Source organism: Bidens hawaiensis, unplaced genomic scaffold, assembly GCF_021521415.1.
Source record: "Bidens hawaiensis isolate Kalapana, Puna unplaced genomic scaffold, B.hawaiensis_p1.1 tig00042988_1, whole genome shotgun sequence".
Taxonomy (NCBI): Eukaryota; Viridiplantae; Streptophyta; class Magnoliopsida; order Asterales; family Asteraceae; genus Bidens; species Bidens hawaiensis.
The window spans coordinates 79,205-104,453 of NW_027497627.1; the positions used below are offsets into that span (position 1 = coordinate 79,205).

General features: G+C 38.4%; 1 protein-coding gene and 1 pseudogene across 2 annotated transcripts; both read right to left on the reverse strand.

The window, feature by feature from the left end:
- Positions 1-18,648: 18,648 nt before the first annotated feature.
- Positions 18,649-20,713, reverse strand: LOC143593998 (RHOMBOID-like protein 1; annotated as a pseudogene). The gene is made up of 6 exons (XR_013146237.1): positions 20,583-20,713; positions 19,857-20,020; positions 19,473-19,636; positions 19,137-19,382; positions 18,933-19,059; positions 18,649-18,853 (listed from the first exon to the last, which is right to left on the reverse strand). The product of XR_013146237.1 is annotated as an RHOMBOID-like protein 1 (transcript).
- A 2,499-nt stretch (positions 20,714-23,212) lies between these two features.
- On the reverse strand, positions 23,213-25,081 carry LOC143593999 (beta-glucuronosyltransferase GlcAT14A-like). Its single transcript, XM_077073433.1, has 4 exons — positions 24,571-25,081; positions 24,408-24,483; positions 23,914-24,029; positions 23,213-23,834 (listed from the first exon to the last, which is right to left on the reverse strand). The coding sequence occupies exons 1-4, from the start codon at positions 25,079-25,081 to the stop codon at positions 23,320-23,322; spliced, it is 1,218 nt and encodes a 405-aa protein (XP_076929548.1). The 3' UTR covers positions 23,213-23,319.
- Positions 25,082-25,249: the final 168 nt, after the last annotated feature.

The following is a 25,249-nucleotide window of genomic DNA, read 5'->3' on the forward strand; positions in this document are numbered from 1 at the left end:
TACACTGGGACTTTAATATCTGCTGGCAGGCGGGTTTATGAAAACCATATCCCTTTACAAAAAGATAGAATTCTGGGTGAGTCACAAATGAGTTGACTCGATGTGTTTTACTTATTAGGCTTGGTCTTTGGCCCAACCGAGACTGCGAACACGATATTCTTTTGGTTTTTGATAGTTAAAGAGAGTTAAGTTAGGACTCGCTAAGCCACAACCCAGTTAAGGACCAAGTCTGAGCCCCCTGATTTTAAGTTATGATCGAGGATCTAGAATGTTTTATAACCCAATGTGTTCTATTTAGAAAATGGTTAAAACTAACTATTCAGTCTATTCATAATATGAACATGCCATCATTTGTTATTGGATCAGAAGATACACGCCTTTGCGTTTCTTTACCCATGGAAAAACATGCGATAGACGTATAGTACAATGAAGGATTGGTTGCCATCGTCTTTAATTGTCGCCAAAGTTGAAAGAACACGCCGAATAGCCATTTTGGTATATTTATATGATTGGTCATGCAATATATTCTTTTACCTCTAGGACTAAAATATACGAATGCTTTCTTGTAACAATAACATTGTAATACCAAAATAGTCCTTTCACCCAATGACAAAAGTCTTTGATCAAAATTTTAACAAAAATGTTTCTCTGCTACAAAACCGATACATCACTTTCGCACCACGTTAACAATTTGTCAAATTTCTGCGACCTTGTGCTATGTCAGTCCAATCATTACAGAGTTTTTTCCAAACAAATTTTGAGTCATGAGCTATTTGGGAAATCCTAATCTATGTGCATTGTGATAATGGAATCATGCCGTCAAGAGCACATAATCAAGTGTATACCGACATTTAACAAGTCCAAACATATCTATACTATATATAATATATCAGAGATGGGCAAATTAAAACGTACATTAAGGGATTTACAAGCTATATTGCACATGATACAATCTTGAATAAGAGCGTCATTCTCACAGTAAAGCACAGAAGTTAACCGTGTTATTCAATTTCATTCAATAGTTACAATATTGACCATTCAACTATAATCTAACATTTGTAAATATAAATAATAGTTATACCTATAACCCTTAATCTTTTGCCCATATCTTATTTTAATTTTCAATTTTTAACCCAACTCCCCAATGGTTTTAAGCATTGATAACTTTTTTATACATTAATATTTTTTTTGAAAAAAAAATTATACTATAAAAACGAGCATATTTTTTTCTTTAATTTGAATATGATATTGTTATAGTTTTTTTTTCAATTAAAAAAAATAACATTTTACATAGGAGTATTTGCTGTCTGGTTTTGATGGTTTTAAATTAAACATGGAGTCAACCTTGTTTTGGTCAAAAATCAGTCTAAGGATCACGTAACCAAATTCGTATGTGAGGATTGGTGCTTGTATAAACAAAATAATCAAAGTAGTAATTGTAAAGAATGGACAACGAGATTTATACGAGAAAAAGCCCTTGGTAACTAGTATCACGCCGCATAAAAACCTCGGGTAGTGAAAACTATCACTACCAAGTATATTAAACTCAAAAGAATTACAAGAGATGGAATCAAGGCTGATCGTGATTACAGAGTGTTTTTGCTAAGAGTTCTAAGTGTGCTTGAGAGTTGTGTGTTGATTAGCCAAGGTTCAGTACATAAATACAAAAATAATAACGTATACTAACTAATTCCTACAAATCCGGCCACGTTTATTTACTTTTTCTTCATGACCATTCACGAACATGGACGAGCTGGATGGACCTGGTAAAATATGCTCTCCGTAAAAGTAGGAATTCCAGTAAGCACGTGTTTTATCTGAAAAAAATAGATTAGAATATAACTCAAATTGACCGTTAAGGATCCTTGAACCAACGATACTTGATTTTCGAGGATCAAAGATCCTGGTCCCAACAATTGCCCCCAAACATGATAGGTGTGAATGGGGAACAGCTGTCATGTTTATCCCGAGAAGAGTGCACCGTAACCGTCGATTAAGAGTGGATGTGACTGTGGCCTGCCACCAAATAATTGCGCCTACTTAATAGACTCAAACCCTTATATCTTCCTTCTTCATCGGATTATAAGCGTAATTTCGGCATAACCATCAGGCATCCTTCTTTCTTTTTCTATTATCTCCTTTATCTTTCTCATCCTTCTATCACAATGCCTAGAAGAAACCATAAAGCTTCCTTTAGTTCAAGCCCTAAGGATTGTTAGAGCACGGATTTTCAGTATCCTCAGCAAACATTATTTAGAACGAATTTAGGATGCGGTATCCTCTAAGGTAACAAGTATCCTAATTATGTTACATAACTAACGTATTGTCTGCTACATTCCTTGTTTACCAGGTCAAAGATAGTTGCGTAAATTCCCAAAAGAATCGCACTTTCAGCTAATAAAGCGTGGCAAGAAAGGAAACGTGCTGATTGAAAGGCTAACGGCTAATTGGACTGATTCCTTAGTTTCCTAAATTATAGGCAATAGTTGTTAGACTTTGTTTATTATAAATGGAGCTCTAAACAATGATCATACACACACTCTAGCACTCGAGAATTTACTAGTACTCGCATTCTCTGTAATCATGATCAAGTTTGAGCTCCACACTTGTAATCACCTTTATTATTAATAAACGGGTGGTGATAGTTTTCACCACCCGGGATTTTTTTCTTGTTATCCTAAGGATAGCAGGTTTTTTTCTCGCAACAAATCTCTGTGTTCATACTATCTTTACAAGCACCTAGTCCCATTTTACTAATTTGGTTGTAAAATCACTATTGTCAATTTTTGACCAAAACAATTTGGTGCCCACCGTGGGGCTACGGTGCTTTATTCCATTAAATCCGTTTATTTCATTTTCAATTACTTTACACTCTCTTGACAATGGCCTCACAACCAAAAGCTAGTTTAGTCTTTGCTCCAGTGGTCACTACTGCTTCAAGTGTCAACCCAGGACCTCCACCATTGCCAAAGAAAAATATTCAACCTAAAGGAGAACTTCCACCATTCGCGGGATCCTCTACACGGGTAGATCCGGTTATTTCTAACAATGATATTTTTGCTTTGATGAAACAGGTCAAAACACACATGGAGCAGCAAGAAAAGACCAACTCGAGGCTATTTAAGGATATTGAAGGAATCAAAAAGAAGCCAGGGCAGGAGGCTACTCCAATCATGCTCAGGGTTCTTGATTTTGGTTCTCCAGGATCAACCATCCTTCAAAATCCAGGATCCTTGGGGACACAATCAACAAGGACTCCGTCTCAGCAGCAATCAGGATACGGAGGAACTTATCTTCCGGTATCCTCGGAATTATCTAGACCAACGAGGCCAGAATTCATCAACATGCAGCCTCGTTCAACCATACCAGCCGACATATTCTCATCAGGATCTCCCATGGTTTCCTCTGAAGTGCATGTTGGAGATGACATCCCAATGCAGGCGTCGCCTTATCCTGAGGATACCCTCAATGGAGGAACTAGCCGTCAAGGCTCAGGATACCAGAGACCTAACCATGACCTCGGTAACAGTTTATTTAATGCTAATTTATACATTAACCGTGGACATATGCAGGATAAGGGGATAACCCCCGAGATAGCCAGGGAACTGCAGAAAATGAAGGATATGATTTCCAGTATCCCAGGGATAATACGTCCCATAGCTGAAATGCCCGCAGGTAGCCATAAGTTATTTAGGTTTACTTGGCCTATATGTGACGTGGAGATCCCCAAGAAATTTCAGACACCCAGCATGAAGCTCTACGACGGCACTACAGATCTTGAGGAACATGTAGCTCAGTACAGAGAAAGGATGGAGATTAACCCCATCCCCATTGACATCAAAGAAGCTTGCGTATGCAAGGGATTCGGCTCAACATTAATGGGGCCAGCCCTCAAATGGTTATTGAATATTCCTTCCAACACTATTACATCATTTTCTCATTTGATTAATTTGTTCAATAATCAATTTTCTTGTAGTAGATCTTTCGAGAAAATGACAGGTGACTTATATAGAATTGTTCAGCGTAATAATGAATCCTTAAGGGATTACATAACCAGATTTAGCAGGGAAGCTTTGGAGATCCCCAACCTTGACATGACAGCTGCTGTCGAAGCCTTCAAGATGGGACTAAGGAAAGATTCTCCTTTCTATGATGACCTTGTCATGACTCCATGCAGGAACCTTGATGAAGTCAGAAACAGGTATTAAGATATATTCGGCTAGAGGACGATAAGAAAGCTCATGGGAGCTCGGTTATCCCGAAATACGAATCTACCAATAGAAAGTCAGACACTCCATAGAAGTACACTAGGCCCAAGCCTTATTCTAAGCAGGATAATCCCAGGATAAACGCTGTGGAAGAAGATGAGGATGATGAAGAGTATCCTAATATCTCTGAATATTGTTTTAATATTGATATTAGTGGTGTAATTTGTGCAATGTGGGATCTAGGTGACAAGGCCAGATGGCATGAGAAAAATGAAAAGCCCGGATCCATCAAAGACAAGTCCAAATGGTGTGCATTTCATGAAGACTTTGGCCATCGCACTGAAGATTGCATAGCACTTCGGAAAGAAATATGATATCTTCTTAGCAAAGGATACCTGAAGGAACTATTTGGAAGGAACAAGGATAAGAGTCAGGATTCTATCAAGATACTTGAAAGGGCACCTTCTCCTTCACCCGGAGCTAAGGTTGTATCCTTTATCTCGGAAGGATCCGACATCTGTGGAACCTCATATTCAGCAGCTAAAAAGCGTTCAAAAGAAACAAAAATGGACAACGGAGAAAGACCTCTCCGCACTTCCACTCTGACAACTCAAAGGATCATATCCTTCGACGAGGAGGATCGATGTGATCTTGTAGATCCCAACCATGATGGTTTGGTAATCACTTTATGTATAGCTAACTATTTTGTGCGCAGGATACTCGTTGATGGAGGAAGCTCTGTGAACATTATCCAAATGGATGCCTTAAAGAAGATGGATATTCCGGAAACAGAGATTATCCCAAAATCCTCAGTTCTAGTAGAATTCAGTGGCAAGACCAAGAACACTTTGGGAGAAATCAAACTTCCAATATATATTGAAGGAACTAACTCTCTACAATAATTTTGTGTTATTGACTCATTACCTTGTTGTAATGTGATATTAGGCAGGCCTTGGATCCACAGCATGAAGGCAGTGCCCTCAACTTAACATCAATGTGTGAAACTACCAAGTCCTTGGGGGGTCATCAAGATTGAAAGCGATCAGCAAGATGCCAAGGAATGTTATGCTTCATCAATGAAGTGGACTACAAAGCCTACTCAAGCATAGCAATTACAGAAACAACCGGGGAAGATCCTGCAAGCAAGAGAGCAGGATGTAAAGGAAGTATCTTTGGATCCTCAGGATACTGAAATCAAAGTATTATTAGGATCAAGTATTCCTGAGGATATTGAGATGGAATTGATATCCTTCCTAAAGAAAAGAGCTTCTACCTTCGCATGGAAACATGAAGATATGACATGTATCTCTAAACCTATAATTACTCATTAGCTTGGTATAGATAAATCTTTCAGGCCGGTACATCAAAAGCGAAGGAAGCTTGCTCCTGAGAGAAACGCTATCATACAAGAAGAGGTGCAGAAGCTGCTCAAAACCAAGATGATAAGAGAGGTCCAATATCCTAGATGGTTGGCCAATCTAGTTGTTGTCCAGAAGAAAAATGGAAAATGGTAAGTGTGTGTGGACTTCACAGACCTGAATAAGGCCTGTCCAAAAGACCCATTCCCACTCCCACACATTGACTCAATGGTGGATGCAACTGCTGGCCACGAGCTGCTAACCTTCATGGATGCATCCTCAGGATTTCAACAAATTCAAATGGAGCCTTCAGATCAGGAAGATACAGCCTTCATGACTCCCACAGGTATATGCTGTTATACTGTAATGCCTTTTGGACTAAAAAATACAGGTGAAACATACCAGAGGCTAGTTAACATAATGTTCAAAGACCAACTGGGGGACACGATGGAAGTCTACATAGACGACATGGTGGTAAATTCAAGAAAGGCTGAGGATCATCTCAAAGACTTGGCAACAACATTTGACATCCTGGATGAGTATAACATGAAGCTGAACCTAGGCAAGTGTCATTTTGGTGTCAAAGCAGGAAAGTTTCTTGGATATATGGTTACCAAGAGAGGAATAGAAGCAAGCCCTGAGCAGATCAAAGCTATCATGGATATCAAATCACCAAAAAATGTCAAAGATGTCCAAAGGTTAACGGGTAGAATAGCAGCTCTCAACAGATTCATCTCAAGATCTTCAGAGAAGTGTAAAGACTTCTATGATATTCTGAGGAAGAATAAAAAATTCGAATGGGGAGAGAAACAAGAAAGGGCATTGGTATCCTTGAAGGAATACTTATCCTCAGCACCACTCCTGATGAAGCCGGTTGATGGTGAACCGTTATCCTTGTACTTAGCTGTTTCTGGAAGAGCAATAAGTGCTGTCTTAGTCAAAGATCATGAAGGTCAACAGCATCCAATATATTATGTAAGTAAAAGTCTACTAGATGCTGAATCCGGGTATTCTTATCTTGAAAAGTTAATTTTGGCACTTATAATGGCTTCTACTAAATTAAGACATTATTTTGAAACTCATGTTATTCATGTAAAAACTAACTATCCTATTAAAGCTATTTTGAGAAAACCAGAAATGTCAGGTAGGATGGTAAAGTGGGCTGTGAAACTTAGTGCATACGATATCTTGTATGAACCAAGGACAGGAAGTTCAACAATCTGAGATCAAGGAGAGTTGGACTTTGCATACTGATGGTGCCTCCAACATAAGAGGAACAGGTCTAGGTATCCTGCTAAAATCGCCACAGGGAGACATAATACCTCTATCTATATCTTGTGAATTTCAGACTACTAATAATGAGGCTGAATATGAAGCCTTAATAGCTGGTTTGTAATTAGCTAAGGATATGAAGGTCAGGTATCTTCAAGTTTATGTTGATTCTTTGTTATTAGCTAACCATTTTAATGGCTCTTATACAGTGAATGCAGAAAACTTAGTAAAATATTTAAAAATAGTTAAGAAATTAGCTATGTGTTTCGAAACATTTGATATAGTACAAGTACCAAGGGAAGAGAACACTGAAGCAGATGCCTTAGCAAATTTGGCATCAGCTCTCAAGATACCAGATGATGTCAAGATACCTATCGTGCATATCTTGACTCTAGAAACGAAGGAGAACCAAGAAGTCATGGAGACTTCGAATCCTGAAAATAATCCAATATCCTGGACCCATCCCATAATGCGGTATCTTTAGGATAATTAGATTCCAGAAGGAGAAAATCCAAGAGCTTTCTGAATGAAGGTAACCCAGTATTTTATCCTAAATGATGTTTTGTATAGAAAGTCACTTGCAGGCCCATACTTGAGATGCTTGGAACATCATGAAGCACAGAAGTTCTTAAAGACATACATGAAGGCGATTGTGGAAACCACACTGGGGGCAGAGCCTTAGTATCCAAGATACTGAGAACAGGTTACTTCTAGCCAACGATGAAGAAGGATGCAATGAACTTCTCCAGAAAATGTGATGCTTGCCATAGACACAGCAACATCTTGCATCAACCGGCTGAACCATTATATCCTATCATATCCCCATGGCCATTTATGAAATGGGGAATGGATATTGTGGGAAAGCTGCCCAAAGCTCCTGGTGGAAAGGTTTTTATGCTGGCAATGACAGATTACTTCTCCAAATGGATCGAAGCTGAGGCATTTGTTCAAGTTAAAGAAAAGGATGTGATCTCATTCATCAAACGCAATATCCTGACAAGATTGGTATCCCGGCAGAGATTGTCTGCGATAATGGATCACAATTCATCGGTAGAAGAACAACCAACTTTTGTCAAAGTTGGGGAATCAAAATGGTGACTTCAACTCCAGTACATCCTCAAGCCAATGGTCAAGCAGAGTCAAGTAACAAGATCATCATCAACAATTTAAAGAAGAAATTGGGATCCAAGAAGGGAAAATGGGTTGAAGAACTACCATTTGTTCTTTGGGCCGATAGAACCACTTCAAAAAATGCAACAGGACAAACACCTTTCTCCTTGGTGTTTGGGGCCGAAGCTGTTATCCCTACAGAGATGGTGATCCCCACAGCAAGAACCAACATCCAGGATACTGAGTCCAACAACCAAAGTCTTATCGAAGACCTGGATACCATCGATGAACTCAGAGATCTCGCCAAGATCAGAATGGCAGCATATCAACAAAGAATAGCCAAGTCTTTCAACAAGAATATCAGGGTTCGAAGGTTCCAAGTAGGAGATATGGTATTAAGAAAGGCATTCCAGAATACCACTAACCCAGCAGATGGAAAGCTAGCTCCAAAGTGGGAAGACCCTTACTTGATCGATTCAGAAGCAGGCAAAGGGGCCTACAGGTTAATCACTATGGAAGGTGTTCCTATACCAAGAGCCTGGAATGCTATCCACCTTAAAGCATATTTTTGTTAGTATCCTTGACTGGTATGTTCGTATCCTCAGGATAAAGGTATGTTCCCTCATTCGTCTTTATATTTTCTAAACTTTATTATCTCTAAATCAAGTTTACTGACTTAAGCATCGAAGGGGTGTTAGCCAGGCTAACACCCACCCCTCATCAAGAGTTTAGTGTTTTGTAGTTATCCCAAGGATACGTTATCTTCACAACAGTCAGAGACCGATCACCTCACACACGAATAAGATATCCCTGATATCTCCCAAGGTGAACGCCTGGAGCGCACGAATAAGATATCTTGGATATCTTCTAAGGTTTAAAGGTTTTCACTTTCCAACGAACTCCTGGAGCGCATGAATAAGATATCTTGGATATCTTCTAAGGTTTAAAGGTTTTCACCTTCCAACGAACGCCTGGAGCGCACGATGATTCGGATATAGTTCGAGGCAGGCAGAGCAGACCAGCTGATAATCCTTTTGTTGTTGGCTATATACCGAATCTTTAAGATAAGTGGCAGACGTGTCACACATACGGTTTATAACATTTTCATGTTATCTAAGGTTTATAACATTTTCATGTTATCTCAAGTTTTGGCACTGACATGCCCGTACGTTTGGGACTTTCCCCAGTATTATCTCAAGCTTAGACATTTTCATGTCTCTCAAGTAAAGGCCTAGTCGCCAGTGAAAAGGCTTTATCGCCAGTAAATGGGCTTTATCGCCAAGATTATCTAACTTTGTTTTGACAGATCGAAGATCGAACAATCACTAAATGGAGAGATGCTACAAAGCTGTTTTTGACTTAGTAAAACTCCAGAAACATGATACTCCAAAAAGCTCAACAATTGGGGACATCATATGTAAGCTAACTAGATTTATAAATGATTTCCATGAAGGTACTCCTTACACTTAGTTCTATCACTCAATTTATATTTCAAGGTATAATCTTTTGGTTTGATAACTCACACAAGGCATAAGGATATATTATCCTTAAGATATTTTCAATTCCTAATAAGTCTTTTGATTATGTTTGCTAAAAACATAAAAGTATTTTATGTTCTGGATATATGATCCTCAGGATATTTTAACAAAAAGTCTTAGAGATATATTTTCTGAAACTATAAATATTCAAGAAACATGTTTTCAAGATACATATCCTCGACGTAACTTATTTCAGAAAATTAAAGACATGTAATATTCCAACTAAAACTTGTAAGTTACTGAACACGATGCTTAAAGCCAAAAGATCATATTATTACTAATCATAAGTGCAGGAAATTAAAAGGCAACACCCGGGTTTCGTCTTGAAAAGCCAAGATCCCTCAACCCGAATATCGCCATGTTCAAAAGTCAAGATAACATGGGCTCGTCTTGGAAAATCAAGATCCCTCCACCCATGTATCCTATTATCCTAAGCTTACTTGTTTAAGACAGGAAAATAAAAATTGTTCAACAGCCATTACAACCCAACATCAAACCACAAACACATAAACCTTAAAAAAAATTGGGCCCAAGCTTTTTCTTTACCGCCATCACTGCCCAATTGCACCTCGCCACCGACCGCCTTCATTACATCCTTTATCGCCACCTCCACAGCCTGCTCCGCTACCTTCTCCACTCTGCTCGGACCTGCTTCCTCCACGCTTTCTCCATTAAACTCCGCTAGAACTTTCTCCCAAGAAGCCACATCCCAGAATGAAGTATCCACACCAGCATCTTTTGCCTCCTTAGCCATCCTAAACCGGGACTGGAAAATGGAGACAGCAGCCGACTTCTTTGCTCCCTCAGTAACCTCTTGGATCTGCACAAGATGATCCACCTCTTGGTGGACTAGCTCCTTCTTGGCAGCGAAAGTTCATGCTTCAAGTCCTCAATCTCTTTCGTCTTCTTATCGAGAAGGCTGTTTTTGGCATTGGCAATCTTCGACATTTCGGCAATGCGAGTTTTAGCCTCAAGAAGCTCATGATGGAGATCATTGAATTTGGAGGATATCAATCCTAGTCCCTACACAAATCATAATAACCTCAACATATGTTATCTACAGGATATAAGGATAAAACACAAAACATACCTGGTTAAATTCAAGATCGCCTGTCGGAGAAGAATTAGAGGTATCCTGGGTCTTCCTCTTTTTCGAAGTTTTAGCACGACTGACTTCGGGTTTAAGCTGGGGGACAGGAGCGGGTTCTTTCTTCTTGGTACTACGAGTAGAGACCATGCTGTCAATGTCGTCCAAAGCAAAGGCTGAAACAAATTTGCCTACGAGTATACAGACATCATGGAGCTCTAGGAGGAGATGATTCTTGGAAACCAGACTGAAAAAGAAACGTTCTCTCTTCCTCGTCTATGAGGTAGAACGAATTTAGCTTGCTCTCAGTTTCTTTGCCAGGAGGAGCGATTTCGAAGAACTTCAAGGCTGCAATAAGACACGATAAAAGCTTGTCAGTCACAAGAATAACAACATACAGTTTCAAGACAACGTATCCTACTTTTGGTCACCCAAAGGTATGGAAGGTTTTTGGGGTTCGGAAGAGAGTCTCTCCTAACAAAGAAGAATTGCTTCTTCCATTGGTCATTGTTCTGGGTGGTTTTCAAAACTAGTGGGTTCCGACCAGATCTGGTTTTGAGAAGGTATCTTGAGGAGCCGTGGCTACGAAGGTCATAGACGGAGGCAAGCTCCTAAAGGGTAAGATCCAGAGCATGATCGGCAATTAGTCTCTCCAGGACAAACAATGTCCTCCAAACCATCGGCATGGTTTGGACAAAACTAAGCCCAGTTCTGATGAAAAACTCCGTGGTAAAAGCTGGAAAGGGGTAAGTAAACATGATCTTGAACGGCAAAAAAGGAAAACAAGTCCAGGTTTTAGAGACAAGTTCAGATAAGACAGCTGGATCGAAGGGTCGGAAAACGGTTCCCGAAGGGAAGCAGCCTCGGGATTGTAAGCTCGCAATATCATTATTGTTGAACATGCATATCTCGTTCACGGGGTTGGCAAGAAGATTTTGGGAAACGAAATCTTCAATACCAAAATCATGGAGCTTCGGACTCATGATTTCCAGAATATAAAGAAGAAGAAGAAAGAGTTTACCTGGATAGAAGGAAAGACGGATAGAAATGTTATTTATCCGAGTAGTTATATGGGCGACCTAGGGTTTGGCGAATCATCAAGACGGCTGACACGTGTATCAAAAATCAACCACGCATGATTTAAAATTCAAATTTCAAAAATTTTATAGCTGTAAACCATATCTACAACTGTCAAATTTGGGAACAATTATTAGGGCACGGATTTTTAGTATCCTCAGCAAACATTATTCAGAACGAATTTAGGATGCGGTATCCTCTAAGGTAACAGGTATCCTAATTCTGTTACATAACTAACGTATTGTCTGCTACTTTCCTTGTTTACCAGGTCAAAGATAGTTGCGTAAATTTCCCAAACACTCGTACTTTCAGTTAATAAAGCATGGCAAGAAAGGAAACGTGCTGATTGAAGGGCTAACGGCTAATTGGACTGATTCCTTAGTTTCCTAAATTATTGGCAATAGTTGTTAGACTTTGTTTATTATAAATAGAGCTTTAAACAATGATCGTACACACACTCTAGCACTCGAGAACTTACTAGTACTCGCATTCTCTATAATCACGATCAAGTTTGAGCTCCACACTTGTAATCACCTTTATTATTAATAAACCGGTGGTGATAGTTTTCACCACCCGAGGTTTTTTTCTTGTTATTCTAAGGATAGCAGGTTTTTTCTTCGCAACAAATCTCTGTGTACATACTATCTTTACAAGCACCTAGTCTCATTTTACTAACTTGGTTGTAAAATCACTATTGTCAATTTTTTGACCAAAACAAGGATATTGTTCCAGACGCAACATCTTCTAAAAGATCCAGTTTCCGAGATTTGCAAATTCACCAATGAAGAAATCCAGAGAATATCCAAATGTTTTCTCTGAAGGAACAGTGTTTAGAGTGTATGACTCCCGATTAAAGAGCGATTGTGTTTCTTCTGATTGGGTTTGTTTTCCGGCACTCCCATTCCTTCTCGGCTTTTCGTATCCGTTTCCTGACTTTACAACTACCTTCTTTTCCTTCACCGGTCTCAGCTATATCCAAGCCACGCCGATGATGTGGAGGACTTTGCATACCCTTGAGAGACTGATTATAGAGCAATATCTTAATTTCAATCTTCCAGCCCTTTCTTACTTGTATAACCTCGTAACTCATGGTTCTAACAGATTTCTCTTCAAAATTAAACCCTTTCAGCCTCTACCGATCAACAAGACCACTCACAACGACCAAAGTTGGAAGGACCAGTTCTTTTTCGTTTTAAGAGATAGTATCCCAAAAGGGAATTCATTACCATCTCGCTGGATCCTGAAGGGTAGGATAGTGGATCCAGAGGATAGGTGATACTTGTTTTATTAATTGACTGACCGCAGGCTTGTTGTTTCTTGTGCAGTATCCAACTTCTCAGATCTTGCTGCTGATCCAGACGGTGTTAAAAAGGCGAAGGTGCTACTGTCTCTGGATCCTTTTGATAGGACTTTCAAGACTGTTGTTGAAGAGGTAAGCGATTCGGACAAGGAAACTGCAAGTTCTTCAGAAACGATATCCAGTAAGTTAGAATTTATCCATTGATCATAAATTTAGTAAATAAGGAATAATAAATTATAAAGAACTTATTTTTTTTTGCAGGCGCACATAAGTCCTCATCCATGCCTTCCAGGAATTTGCTAGGTCAATTCCAACTGGAAGATGTCGATAGCCTCATCTCATCTCGTTCTTCTGAGAAAAAGCCGCTGAAAAGCTCCAACCTGGCGCCTCCGAAGACCATGACTACTCGTTCCAAGGCCAGCATGAAGAGAAAAAGGGACCCTGACATGGAAGTCCATAGTGCGCAGGATGTGTTCGATCAGCTCTCGAAGGTAAGGATCCTTTGTCCACACATACAAATGGTTTGACTATCTTATTAATTCGCTTTCTTTCTGCAGGCCGTGGCCAGCTTCAAGGTTCCGTATGATGATAACGTGGCCAACACCGAGAGAGAACTGGCCAAGTATCAGGCAGGGATATCCCTAAAGGATAAGCTGATTATGTAACTTCAGACTGAGAAGGGCACCCTGAAGGATAAGCTGGCTCTTGTTGACATCCAAGCTCAGGAGCAAGTGGTTGAGGTCACCGAGCAGGCCAAGGTGTGGGCTAGCAAGGCGGTGCTCACAGCCAGGATCAAGATGGTTGCAGAGGATCCTAACTTTGATAGGTCCACTTGGAATGTGGCTATGTGGGAGAAGGCATCGGTTGGCTTTGGTGAAGAAAGCGAGAATGCAGGGACTGAGAAGAGGATCGAGGATGCTGGGACGAGCGGGGTTAAGGATAATGTGTTGGAGGTTAAGGAGGCTGGTGAAGGTGTTGGTGATGTGGCTAAGGAGTAGCTGGCGCAATGGGCGATGATGGATATGAAGACAAGGCCGGAGCCCATTTTTTATTAAGTTTCTATGGTTTTTGTCAATGGTTTGTATGGGTAATGAAGTTGACAATTGTTGCATAGTGGAAAAGTACCGGTATAGGGTTTTCGATTTTGTGGGGGAGCTTGGGTTTTTTGTTGCGGTTGCGGTTGGGTAACGGCATAGTTTCGGTGGTTTTGTTTAGGTTTCTTTTTGTTGTTGTAGCGGGAAGAGTTTGAGTAGTTGATGGCTTGAGGTGGTGGGTCAACTTTGGCTTGAGGTGCGGGTTCGGTTTTTCTTTTATCACTTTTCTTCTTGATGGTTAGGGTACCCGCCTTAACATGGTTCCCCGATAGTGCACCGGCTAGAGTAATTGCATCCTCAAGGTTCTCGGGTTTGCTACTCATGATTGAGTCCCGAATTAGCATGGGTAAACCCCCGATGTATTTGTCGATTTTACGTTCGAGCGGGGTAACCAAATGAGGTACAAGGGTGCTCAATTCATGAAAACGGAGCGAGTAAGCGGCATTATCACCACTTTCTTGTTTCAATTCCCAAAATTCGGCTTCAAGCTTTTGGAGTTCGTGTTTGGGACAAAACTTCTTCATCATGAGTTCCTTAAGTTCGGTCCATGGAAGCGCCATGGCAATTTCCGCCCCTTGGAGATGCATAACACTACCCCACCATGTAAGAGCAGTTTCCTCAAACATGCTTGAAGCGAAATTAGTTTTCTTCACTTCGGGGCATTCGCTGTGTCGGAACACACTCTCCATTTTCTCAAACCATTGCAACAAGGTAGTTGCACAGTTCGTGCCGACGAATTTGGTTGGGTTAGCACCGGTAAATTGTTTATAAGTATATGATGCGGGTTTAGGTTCAACGGGTGCAACAACGGAAGGTGCAACGGGAGGAAGTTGGGTAGCTTGAAGTTGGGTTAGTAGTTCGGGAATCACAGCGACCATTTGCTTGACGACGAAAGATGCCATACGCCGGTTGGAGTTCTTGCATGGTTGACGTCGTAGTGGAGGCATTCTAAAAAAAATTATAAAGAAAATAGAATGAGTTTGAAGTAATTGGAAATAATTATGAGGATGTATAAAGATAAAATAAAATTTCAAGTTTTGATTGTGAATTCCTAGAGTTAGTGAGGATGAGATGTTAGTAAGAAATTTTTTATTTATTTATTTATTAAGTTTGTACATAAACCAAATGATAAAATGTGTATAAGTATATGTTTCAAAGTTTTGGAGTTTAAAAATTGGGAGGTTTTGAAGTATAGAAATTTACATATAGTCGGGAAAGTCGTACATGAACCACCATCATTTGGTATCCCGACAATAAAATTTGTATATAAATGTAATATATATATGGAGTCGAACATATGCACGTATCACCGCGTCTTTTATGTCGTTGACTCAAATTGCGATAATAACATATAATAAAACGGAGATACAACGAGATGTCAAAAACACTAGTCCACGTATCACCGTGGCTTTCATGTTTTCAACACCAAAATATGGAGGCAACCAGAACGCTTGCATTCGACTACTTAAAGTTTTCGTCTCATATAACGTAAGTCGTTTGGCCTAGAAAAGAACACTTAAACTCGACCTTCCCAGGTAAGTATATCACCTTCGATTCTTGGAATCTTTTTGTCAAAAGGCCGTTTCCAAGTGTTCAGTCCCTACAGTCATCGCAACGAATATTATAGAGCCGATCTATAAGGAGATTTTAAACAACGGAATTCAAGTTAAGCTTGTGATCCATAAAACATAATAATAAAAAAAACTAATGTTTCGCGTTTTAAGATAAGGATACCTTAGAATACTATGAAAGTGTGTGTATGTGTACATTTATGATTTAAAAATGAATTTTAATCAAGTTTATAAATAAATAAGTGCAATAAACAATCAAGTAGCGTAAACACGTATAAGCATCACGTATAAGGACCCTAAAGCCTAAACTATACTAGGTCGTTACGTCTAACCACTTATCTTACAGTCGATGGGCTTTGATACCAATCTGTCACACCCCGACCATGACGGAAACGTCGGGGCGCAACCGATTGTTCATCGCACATGACACTATTAAGTGACAATATTTAATCAACTCATTTAAATTCATAAAAACACAAAGAGTCACATAACTTGTTCATACAATAACCGAATTCAAATCATAGTAAATAATATATTGTTCGTTTTGCTAATATCCTAATAGTCTCGATAATGTTTTTTCTTCAAGTCCTCGAGTCAACCTAAAGTCAAACCTGTAACATTGCATAAATAGATTTTGTCAACACAAAGGTTGGTGAGCAATTTCATAGTTTTTGAACAATAGATATATAATATGAAATTCCACAACTTGTATACAAAACAATAAACAATAGCAACAATTTAGATAAATGAAATCGTTAATAAGAATACATTAACGACACATTTCTATAAGGGGATGCCAAATATACTCGGATTTTGTATGAAATCGTTAATAAGAATACATTAACGACACCTTTCTATAAGGGGATGCCAGATATACTCGGATTTATGAATCAACCATCCAAAAGCGGTAAACACATTAGCACTTAAGCATATAAGTATATAATCACCAAATCGAGCATTTATTTAAGTAAAGTATACAATAAAGTTTATGGTTTAAGACTCAAGTATAAATCATTTGGATTTGAATAAGTTTGCAATGTCACCCCCAAAATATAAAAGAGTGAAAACGAGGGATGAAAGTACTCACGTTCAAGTAATAAACTTGAAAGATTTGATGATTTGGAGATTAACCGGAACGATGAGTTTAACGAACAAAGCCTAAGGAGAAGAAGTCTTGTATTAGAAAAGTTGTCTTTGAAGTCTTTAAACAAAAATAAATGATAAGAAATGTAAACAATTTAAAGTTTAAGGTTTAAAATGTAAATATTTAAGAAATTATAATAATAGTCCTTTAAAAATGTAAGTTTGCTCAAAACCGGGTTAAAGTATCTAGCCCTTAATTTTACTCAACCTAATGTAAGTAATAAGGTGGGCAAAATGCAAGAAAGCAAGTCCCTTTATAATATAGATACTAAAACGGGTTTTAACGAGCGTTCGGGTGGTCGGTTCGGGTCTTGGTGACTTGACCAAACTCAAAGTCAACTTTCCCAAAATAATAAATGTATGAGATAACTCAATAAATCTTAAAGAGACTTAACCAAGTATGTAGTTCTATTGTTTTAGAACTAACAACGTCCGTTAAGCGAGTGTTTGGTTTAATCGGTCCAAACTTTGTTATAAGATCAAGTTGGATTCAACATTCCGAGTACTTTGTGAAAATAATTAAAATCATTTTATAAAGTATTTTTAAAGAAATATATAAGCTTTAATGGTTAAAAACAAACCTGTGTGTCTTAAGCGAGTAAACTTGGTTTAGTTCGGTTTGGTTCGGTTTTTATCTTGGAATAAGGCCAAGAATGGTTACCACATGTCCAAACATCATAGAACTTGTAAAATAATTTATAAATAATAATACCAAAGTTTTACGTACAAAAAGTCAACAACAAATTCTTTAAACGAAAGTTCGGTTTCCGGTTCGGATCTTGTTTCGGGATAAGACCGAGGTTAGATTCTACAAACCCATAACCATGGAACTAATTAAAATGGTTTTTAGAAACTCAAATCTTACATAAAACATGTTTATACAACTATTTAAACAAACTAGTAAACAAGAGTTTGGCTTCTGGTTTGGAGCTATTTACGGAATAACCGAGGCTAGTCTCTACAAACCCATAACCATGGAACTCAAAATGTAAAATAGAACTAAGATGAGCAGAAGTTAAACAAGTATAACAAGTTTGATGGTTAGATGCGGAAAATATATATAATCAAGGACTACTATGAGTCCTCCATGTAGCTTTGTCTTATGGGCCGGACACTTAACCGACCGAGACCGGAGAAATGTCCACCGAAGGTACAAAGGGTGCTATTATATATATGTTGTATAACAATCTTCAAGTATAAATAAGTGTTAACAAGTTGATTATAATGTAAGGCTATGGTCAGTTTGACTTTGGACAAAAAATATGAAGAACACCTTTGAATGCTTGAGAATTGGAAGAGAAAGAGATGAATGAGCAGGGATTAATGAAGGGGATAGGGGTGTATATATAAGGTGGTTTGAAAGGGTCAAGCATGGGGTGTGATATCAAGGTTTGTATGCAAGAGGGGTCAAGACAAGTCACAAAACAACAAAAAAAAAGATGGGGCTGCTGGTCTGCACGTCGGTTCGCGTTCGGAAGTTAGTTTTTGATATATCTTGAGCATTTTAAGTCCGTTTTCGAATCAGTAAAAGGGGTTTTTCAAATTAGACAAGCGGGAATGTTTTAGTAACATAAAATCCAATATTTTATATATTTGAAATGTTTGGGATATAAATCGGGTCGGTTTACAACATAAAAATAAATACAAAATAAATACAATTTGACCCGAAATCGAGGGATGTCACATCCAAATTCCAAATCGCTGTTTGTTACTTGCGCATAGTATATTTTGAAAACGATTGAGGGATCCAAATGGCTGCAAAAAGGAGATCTAAATTTGAAAAAAAAAACACAAAACAAAAAAATTAACCTATAAAATATAAATCAAACCATTAATATAGATGCATATACTCTTGAAGTTGATATATCATAACCCTCAAAATGTTTCAACATTGAACCAAAAAAGAAAATCATATGATACACAGATGTACTGTTGTAAACATATGAGGGAACTGTACCACCAGTTCCAATCATCCACAAAGCTCATGACAAAGATTTCGTAACTGAGACGTCTTCGGGTTGTCCAGCGAGTAGGTCTCATTTTTACCACTGTTGGAGCATGTTAGCGTATACTGATCATCATCCATTGGCTCAACCTGCCATGCCACAATCTCATCCATTAATTACATGTTAATTAATAGAAACAAATATAAACACGCAAGTTTGATGACTCACCATGCAAGCAACAGGTTTGTCACACCTCCACCTCCACCTCCACCTTGAAGTAGGTACACAGCTCATGTAATGACACCACGAACAGTGATCGTTTAAGTTCACTCCACGCAGAAGCAAAACAAGCCCAGTAATCAACCTTTAAAAACGGACCAAATTTGTAACATATAAAGGGAAAAAGATCAAATATGTAAAAAATAACTACATATTTTCTTACCAGCGACCACAAGGATGAGCGAAAGGATCCAAAGAACAAGTTGATACATCTTGTATTTGGGCTTATTAATTCTAGCCCGGGTCTAACCCAATCAAATTGAGGGCGCATTAAAAAACAAACCCGAGAAGAAATCCCATAAAAAACCCTCCAAGATGAGCAAAATTATCGACGTGTAGCAGAATACCAACCGCCAGATTAATAACTATAATGATCACAAGGGTCACTAGTGCTGCTATCTAAACATAAATGTAACGACAAACCGTTAGAAAACATATTTTCCAAACATACGCATTGAGAAACGATTGCATGTGATAAATCAATAATACCTTGTTAGCATATATGGTCCAATTAGTTAAAATTTCTGAAAGAATGCCACCCAACAACCCGAAAACCGCACCAGAAGCACCAACTGATATACCAAACTGAAGGAAAAGTGCAGATAATAGGCTGCCACCAAACCCTGATATTACATAAAGCAATCCAATGCGTACTGCGAACGAGTAATGAAGCAAGAAAATCAAAATTAATATGCAAAATAAATACAGAAAATCAACCAAACATGTATCATCCGTATATTATCTTACTTTGATCCTATTCTATATAGGTCACTTATATAATGAATGTGGTAAGATAATAACATATAAAATTTAAGCAGTGATAATAATGAAAATTATGAAATAACTTTTGAACATCGTAATCAATCTACTTACGGAACCCAAACTCTCACTCGAGCCGAATGCCAATAACCAACAGACTCAACATGTTTGCCAACAAATGAAACAGCCCACCGTGCAACCAGATGCACGTAATTAACCGCCACTCCTGGTGATCATTAACCACTTTACTCACATCCAAAGCCCCCATCGTCTCTAACCTAAAACACAAACACAAATCCAAAATTGAAGCTTTCCAGTACAAACCAAAAACCATATCACAAACCAAACTAAAACCAGTTTCGACCGTGCCTACATATAAAATTAGCATTAACAAATAGTTGTTCATGATCAAGAATCCACAGCTAAAGATGGCAATGAAACCCGAACCCGAAACATTATGAGGCAGGTTTGTGATAACTTTTGAATATTTTCGCAGGTTTTGGATAACTTGTGAAATTATTCGCGGGTTTGGGATAACTTTTAAAATTCTTCGCGGGTTTGGGATAACTTTAGAAAATTTTCTCGGGTTTGGGATAACTTTTGAAAATTTTCTCGGGCTTGGGAAAAAATTTGAAAATTTTCGTGGGTTTGGGACGGGTATGGGATTTGTAACGTACCCGATAACATAGACCGATTGACCCGATTAACCCGACATCAAGTATAGTTAAACTTCCGACGAAAATATTAGCAATGTCAAATACTGTCAGTGTATAATAAACCCTAATTCTGAATATGAACATAGTAACAAGTAACAAACAATGAATTAAAAGAGAGAATTACGTGTACGCAGAATGTCCGAGAAGAGGGTTTTCCTTAAACGGCTGGAAAGAAAACCTGCGTAGGAAGCTAGTAGCAACGCAGGAAAGCGAGTTCTGAGGGCAATCATTGACATACATAATGATTATAAACACCACAGTATCCGCTATCACAATCGCAGGTATCAACCACGGGACCCGCTTCTTAAACTGATTAATTAATATCCATATGATTCAGTGGGATTTTTTAATCTGTCCTTCACAGTTCACATAAAGCAACGTTTATTAGCCTTGTTACTAATATGACATGTTTTGATTGAAAGAGTGTTCAAGCATCTTTTGGAGGGAATGAATGAAACAGTGTACGAGATGTCCAATCATCTGTTTCATACGTATGTTATCGGCTCGTTTGCCAACGATATCCTATTTAATGTGACGTAGGTAAAGGAACATCACATTAAATGCTTGTGTTTCACCAGAAAGAAACCGTCGTTTGTTTAGTTATAAGTTTGTGGTGCGTGGCTTATGCAATTCACACCTTGTTTCGAGCATGTTGGTCCAAAGTTTATATACAGGACTGCTAATCCGAACATAATGTGTCCCGCTCCCATCTATACAAGCTTGGTGACCCAACCTCGGATAAAATGGTATGTTCTGTAGGGGGTTACCTCTTATATAACGTATGAACATAGATTGTGTTGATTCTTAGAAAAAGATCTATTAAGCATAATATTTGTTTTACTAATGATCAATGATCTTTTATAAGCATGTTTACATTTTAGGGTGGACGGAGTCATCCCGCCACCACCCATCTCCCGATTCGGTACCTAAATGGGTGGGACAGTGTTCCCACTCAATCCCAAACCAAAATCCAACTTCCATTCCGACAATCGTTCCTGCTCTTCGGTACCATAAGGGGTGGGGAGGAGTTCCCACTCATACCGATCGGTACCGGCTTCCATGTTCCCGCCGGCTCTCACCAACCTTGCAACTAACAGGGTTTTGTAAACTTTTAGGGAATGTATAAATTATTTTATTAGCTTTCTTTTCTAGTTTTTATGTGTTTTGCTAGTTTTCTCGTGCCTAGCTTGCTTAGACGTAACTATTATAGTTTTATTGTGTTTTACTTGCTTAGATGTTACATTTTTAGTTTGCGCATCATCTATATGTTACTGATGTTGTACCACTTTTATTTTCAGTATTTGTTGGTTCTTTGTTATTATGACTCTCTTAGATACACTATATATTATCTATTTTTATCTAGTTTAATATACTTAAAAAAAACCTTTAATGGAGTCGGGTGTCTCTATGATTTAAACTTATTAGTATTTAAACTTGACTTATAATTATTGTTAAGTCTAGGGGTATAAGTGTGATTAGTGTTAAATATGTGTTTAGGGTCAATGTGTCATGTTGTAATTATGTAAGGGGTTAGAATGTCAACATGCATAACCGGTTATTTGCAATCGACGTATCCTTTAGAATTTTAGATTGCGATGGTTAATAGTATATAAAAACCCTATTGCAGGCATTCATTGTAATCAACAATTGTAGTTCAGTATATTATAATAATCAAGTATTTAAAGTTTGTGCTTCAATCCTGTTCTTTAATTGTGAATGTTAATTGCCCTTTGATTACCAACATGTGGGAGCAGTATCTGATACCGAATCCATAGCTTTACTCAAATGCCTCAAAAACAATTGATCATAATCAAAATAACTCAAACTAAAATATATAGTTGATAAGCTTCATGCTTACAATTATCTTTTATTAAACATAAACAACTGATTAAACAAAATACCTAATAGTCCTATTTATACTAAACAATAAAAAGATAATCTTAGAATTTGAAATTTGAACAAATAATAAAATATAAGTAAATATAGATTTAAATAACATGCTCCCGCATCATACCCTCACTCTTAAAAAAAATTCGTCCTCGAGTTTTACCTTCAGGCCAAGGTCACCTGGATCAAAGAGAACATCTACTCACTCCTTATTTATTATCATCAAGACCCGCCTAAATAACTTAACTTCACGGTTTGTCTCACCCGGTTCCAAACCCGTACCTTTTGCGTCAGTATCTCTACATCCTTAGATAGAGAAAGGGCTTGCCCTCTTTCCATTCTACCTAAACCCTATCATACGAGTGAGATTTTACTAGATACGTTTGTTTATATTTTACAACAAATGTTTATGAGATTATGTAAACTTTTTGGGTATTTAAAATCATCATGCACTTGCCAAACACCAATTTTGTACGTGTCCAACTTCCTTTTAAAGGAGGTATATGGCGTAAAAAATGTGGGGCGTGTTAACAATGTATGGAAACATTGAGGGGGTAAAAATGTAACAGCGAACAAAAATAAACATTCTCACCAACTCAGGCAAATCCACACCCCGTTTTGGTCAAATCACAAGCAGGTGGGATATTGCTTCACCAACCACTTTATTTAATTACAACTTATCACAAACAACAAACAACGATAGTAATGACACATTCGACATTCGATACAATTAAAAAACACACCCCCAATTCAAACAAAGTTAATGTCATCTTCCTGGAGTATATAAACATAATAAAGGGTACATTGAATTCAATCTCAATCTAAACTGTTACATTATTCATGAATCATCCTAAACCATCAACCACCAAAAAATAACAAATATTCCACCCAAGTGTTGCTAACACTACAACCCGAATCCTCGTATAAATCACGTCAAGCGCAACTTATTTATATTTATATCATTGTACACAAAATCATTTACATTGACGCTTACTGAAATTCGGATTAGACGTCAACTTCGTTAGCAAAGTTCTTAACCTCCTGGCACCCGCCCCGGGCCTCAAAACACCAAACCCATCATTATTCAACCCGGAGCATGTTTCATGATTACCTCCACCCGAACACCACCCTCCATGACTGAAACGGTTAGCCCGTCTCTTGAGTAGCTCACGGTCAATTCTATCAAGAACCGCATTATTATGCTTGAACTTTCTTGCAAATGGGCGACTACTAAGAACCATTTTCCTATAGTCGCGCGGTCCAAGTAACCTTGGATGCTGTTTAGGTGGCGTGTCCCATGTAATGTAGTGAAGATCATGGTTGACCGTTGTGTTTTTGTAGTCTTTTGAGTTGCATATAACGGTTTGAAAATATCCTTCAGGCGATGACACAAAGTTAGTGTAATAAAGTAGGAGCGTTCGTGGTAAGTTTTCCCAACCGACTATGCAATATTCCGCAAAAGATCTTGATAATACAGTCCACGCCGATCCTATATTATTACCAATTTACCATGACTAATTACTATTACTGTTAATGATATAACTAGAAACTGAACTTGAAAAGTTAACCTGTGTATAACTTGAAAGCGGTGGGGAGAGTCCTTTGCTTAATCGCAAACCATATCTCTGATTTGTTGGAACTGTAAAGCCCCGGGTCAATCATTATCGGCTTCCCTCTCTTGTTGCTTAACACATCAAAGCAGAAGTTAAATACTAACTCAATCAATAACAGAATCATCGCAATTAATGTTGGACGTAATTTCCAACTTAATAGGCTCGTCACGTGTAGGTGACCGGGTCAGACCTATTGGGCCCGTGGGATTCATTAATATGTAATGGGTTTATGAGATATTTGGTAATGCCTTGACTAGCAAGTTAGGTTAGTCTATATAAGCCGAGTTATGGTTAGGCATTATAGAATATGAAGTTGATGCAACCGAGTCAGGGTTATTTGTAATCAGTTTTTTGAGTTATATTTTCTGATTAATATAAACAAGAGTTATTCGTTTACTTGGTATTTGATTATTGATCTGGGACTTGAATTAATTCGAAAAGAAACTTACAATTTCCAACCTAAGCGGCTCGTATGCTGCACGAAATTAAGGTGTTTCGGCATCTCGGAAAACGCAGATATCAGATCTGAAAACATAAACCAGAAATCAACAACCAATTGCTAGGCATAAACAAATAAGATGTAAAAACTAACAAATGAAGCACTCACCGTACCATCTTGAGTGAGCAAAGGATAATCAGAAGCACTGAGATTAATAAACCAATCCCAATCGGAGCCGATCCGCAGCAGCATTGACATGGCGTGCAGCGTATTGGCAAGCATCGTGGGGCCTCTGTACGTGACTCGGTTAGGGTTTCCGAGAATGAAGACATTTTGAAGCTGTTGAAACACGCGGTTGCTGGCAACGAATGTAGCAAGCTGGTTATGCTCGTGGTGAGTGGCTTCGAGCTCGAGGTGGAGGAGGTAGAGGTTAGCCGGATGGTAGAGTGCGAGAATGGTGCGTTTGAGTTTGTGAAAGTCGCCTTTGGAAGCGGAGATGAGGTAGGCGAATGAGACCGGGTAGGGCTTGGAGTTGTTGATGGATTGTGGGATTAATAAAGTTTTTGTGATGGGGGATTGGGTTAATGTGGTGGTGGTGGTGGTGGTGGTGGTGGTGGAGATGTATAGTAATGTGAAGATGAGTGAGGTTAGAGTGAAGGTGATTAAGATGAACTTCAAACCCATTGATGCCTGTGAAGACGAGTGAGTGTCTGTGTATGTTTAATTAATGTTAATGGGTGGTGGTGGAGTGTGGATGGGTTTTGTGTTGCTTTGGGTGTAAGGTGAAGATGCTGGAATTAGTCACTCTCAAAGTTGGGTGCTTTTCTTTTGGTTTCCAGGTTTTTTTACTTT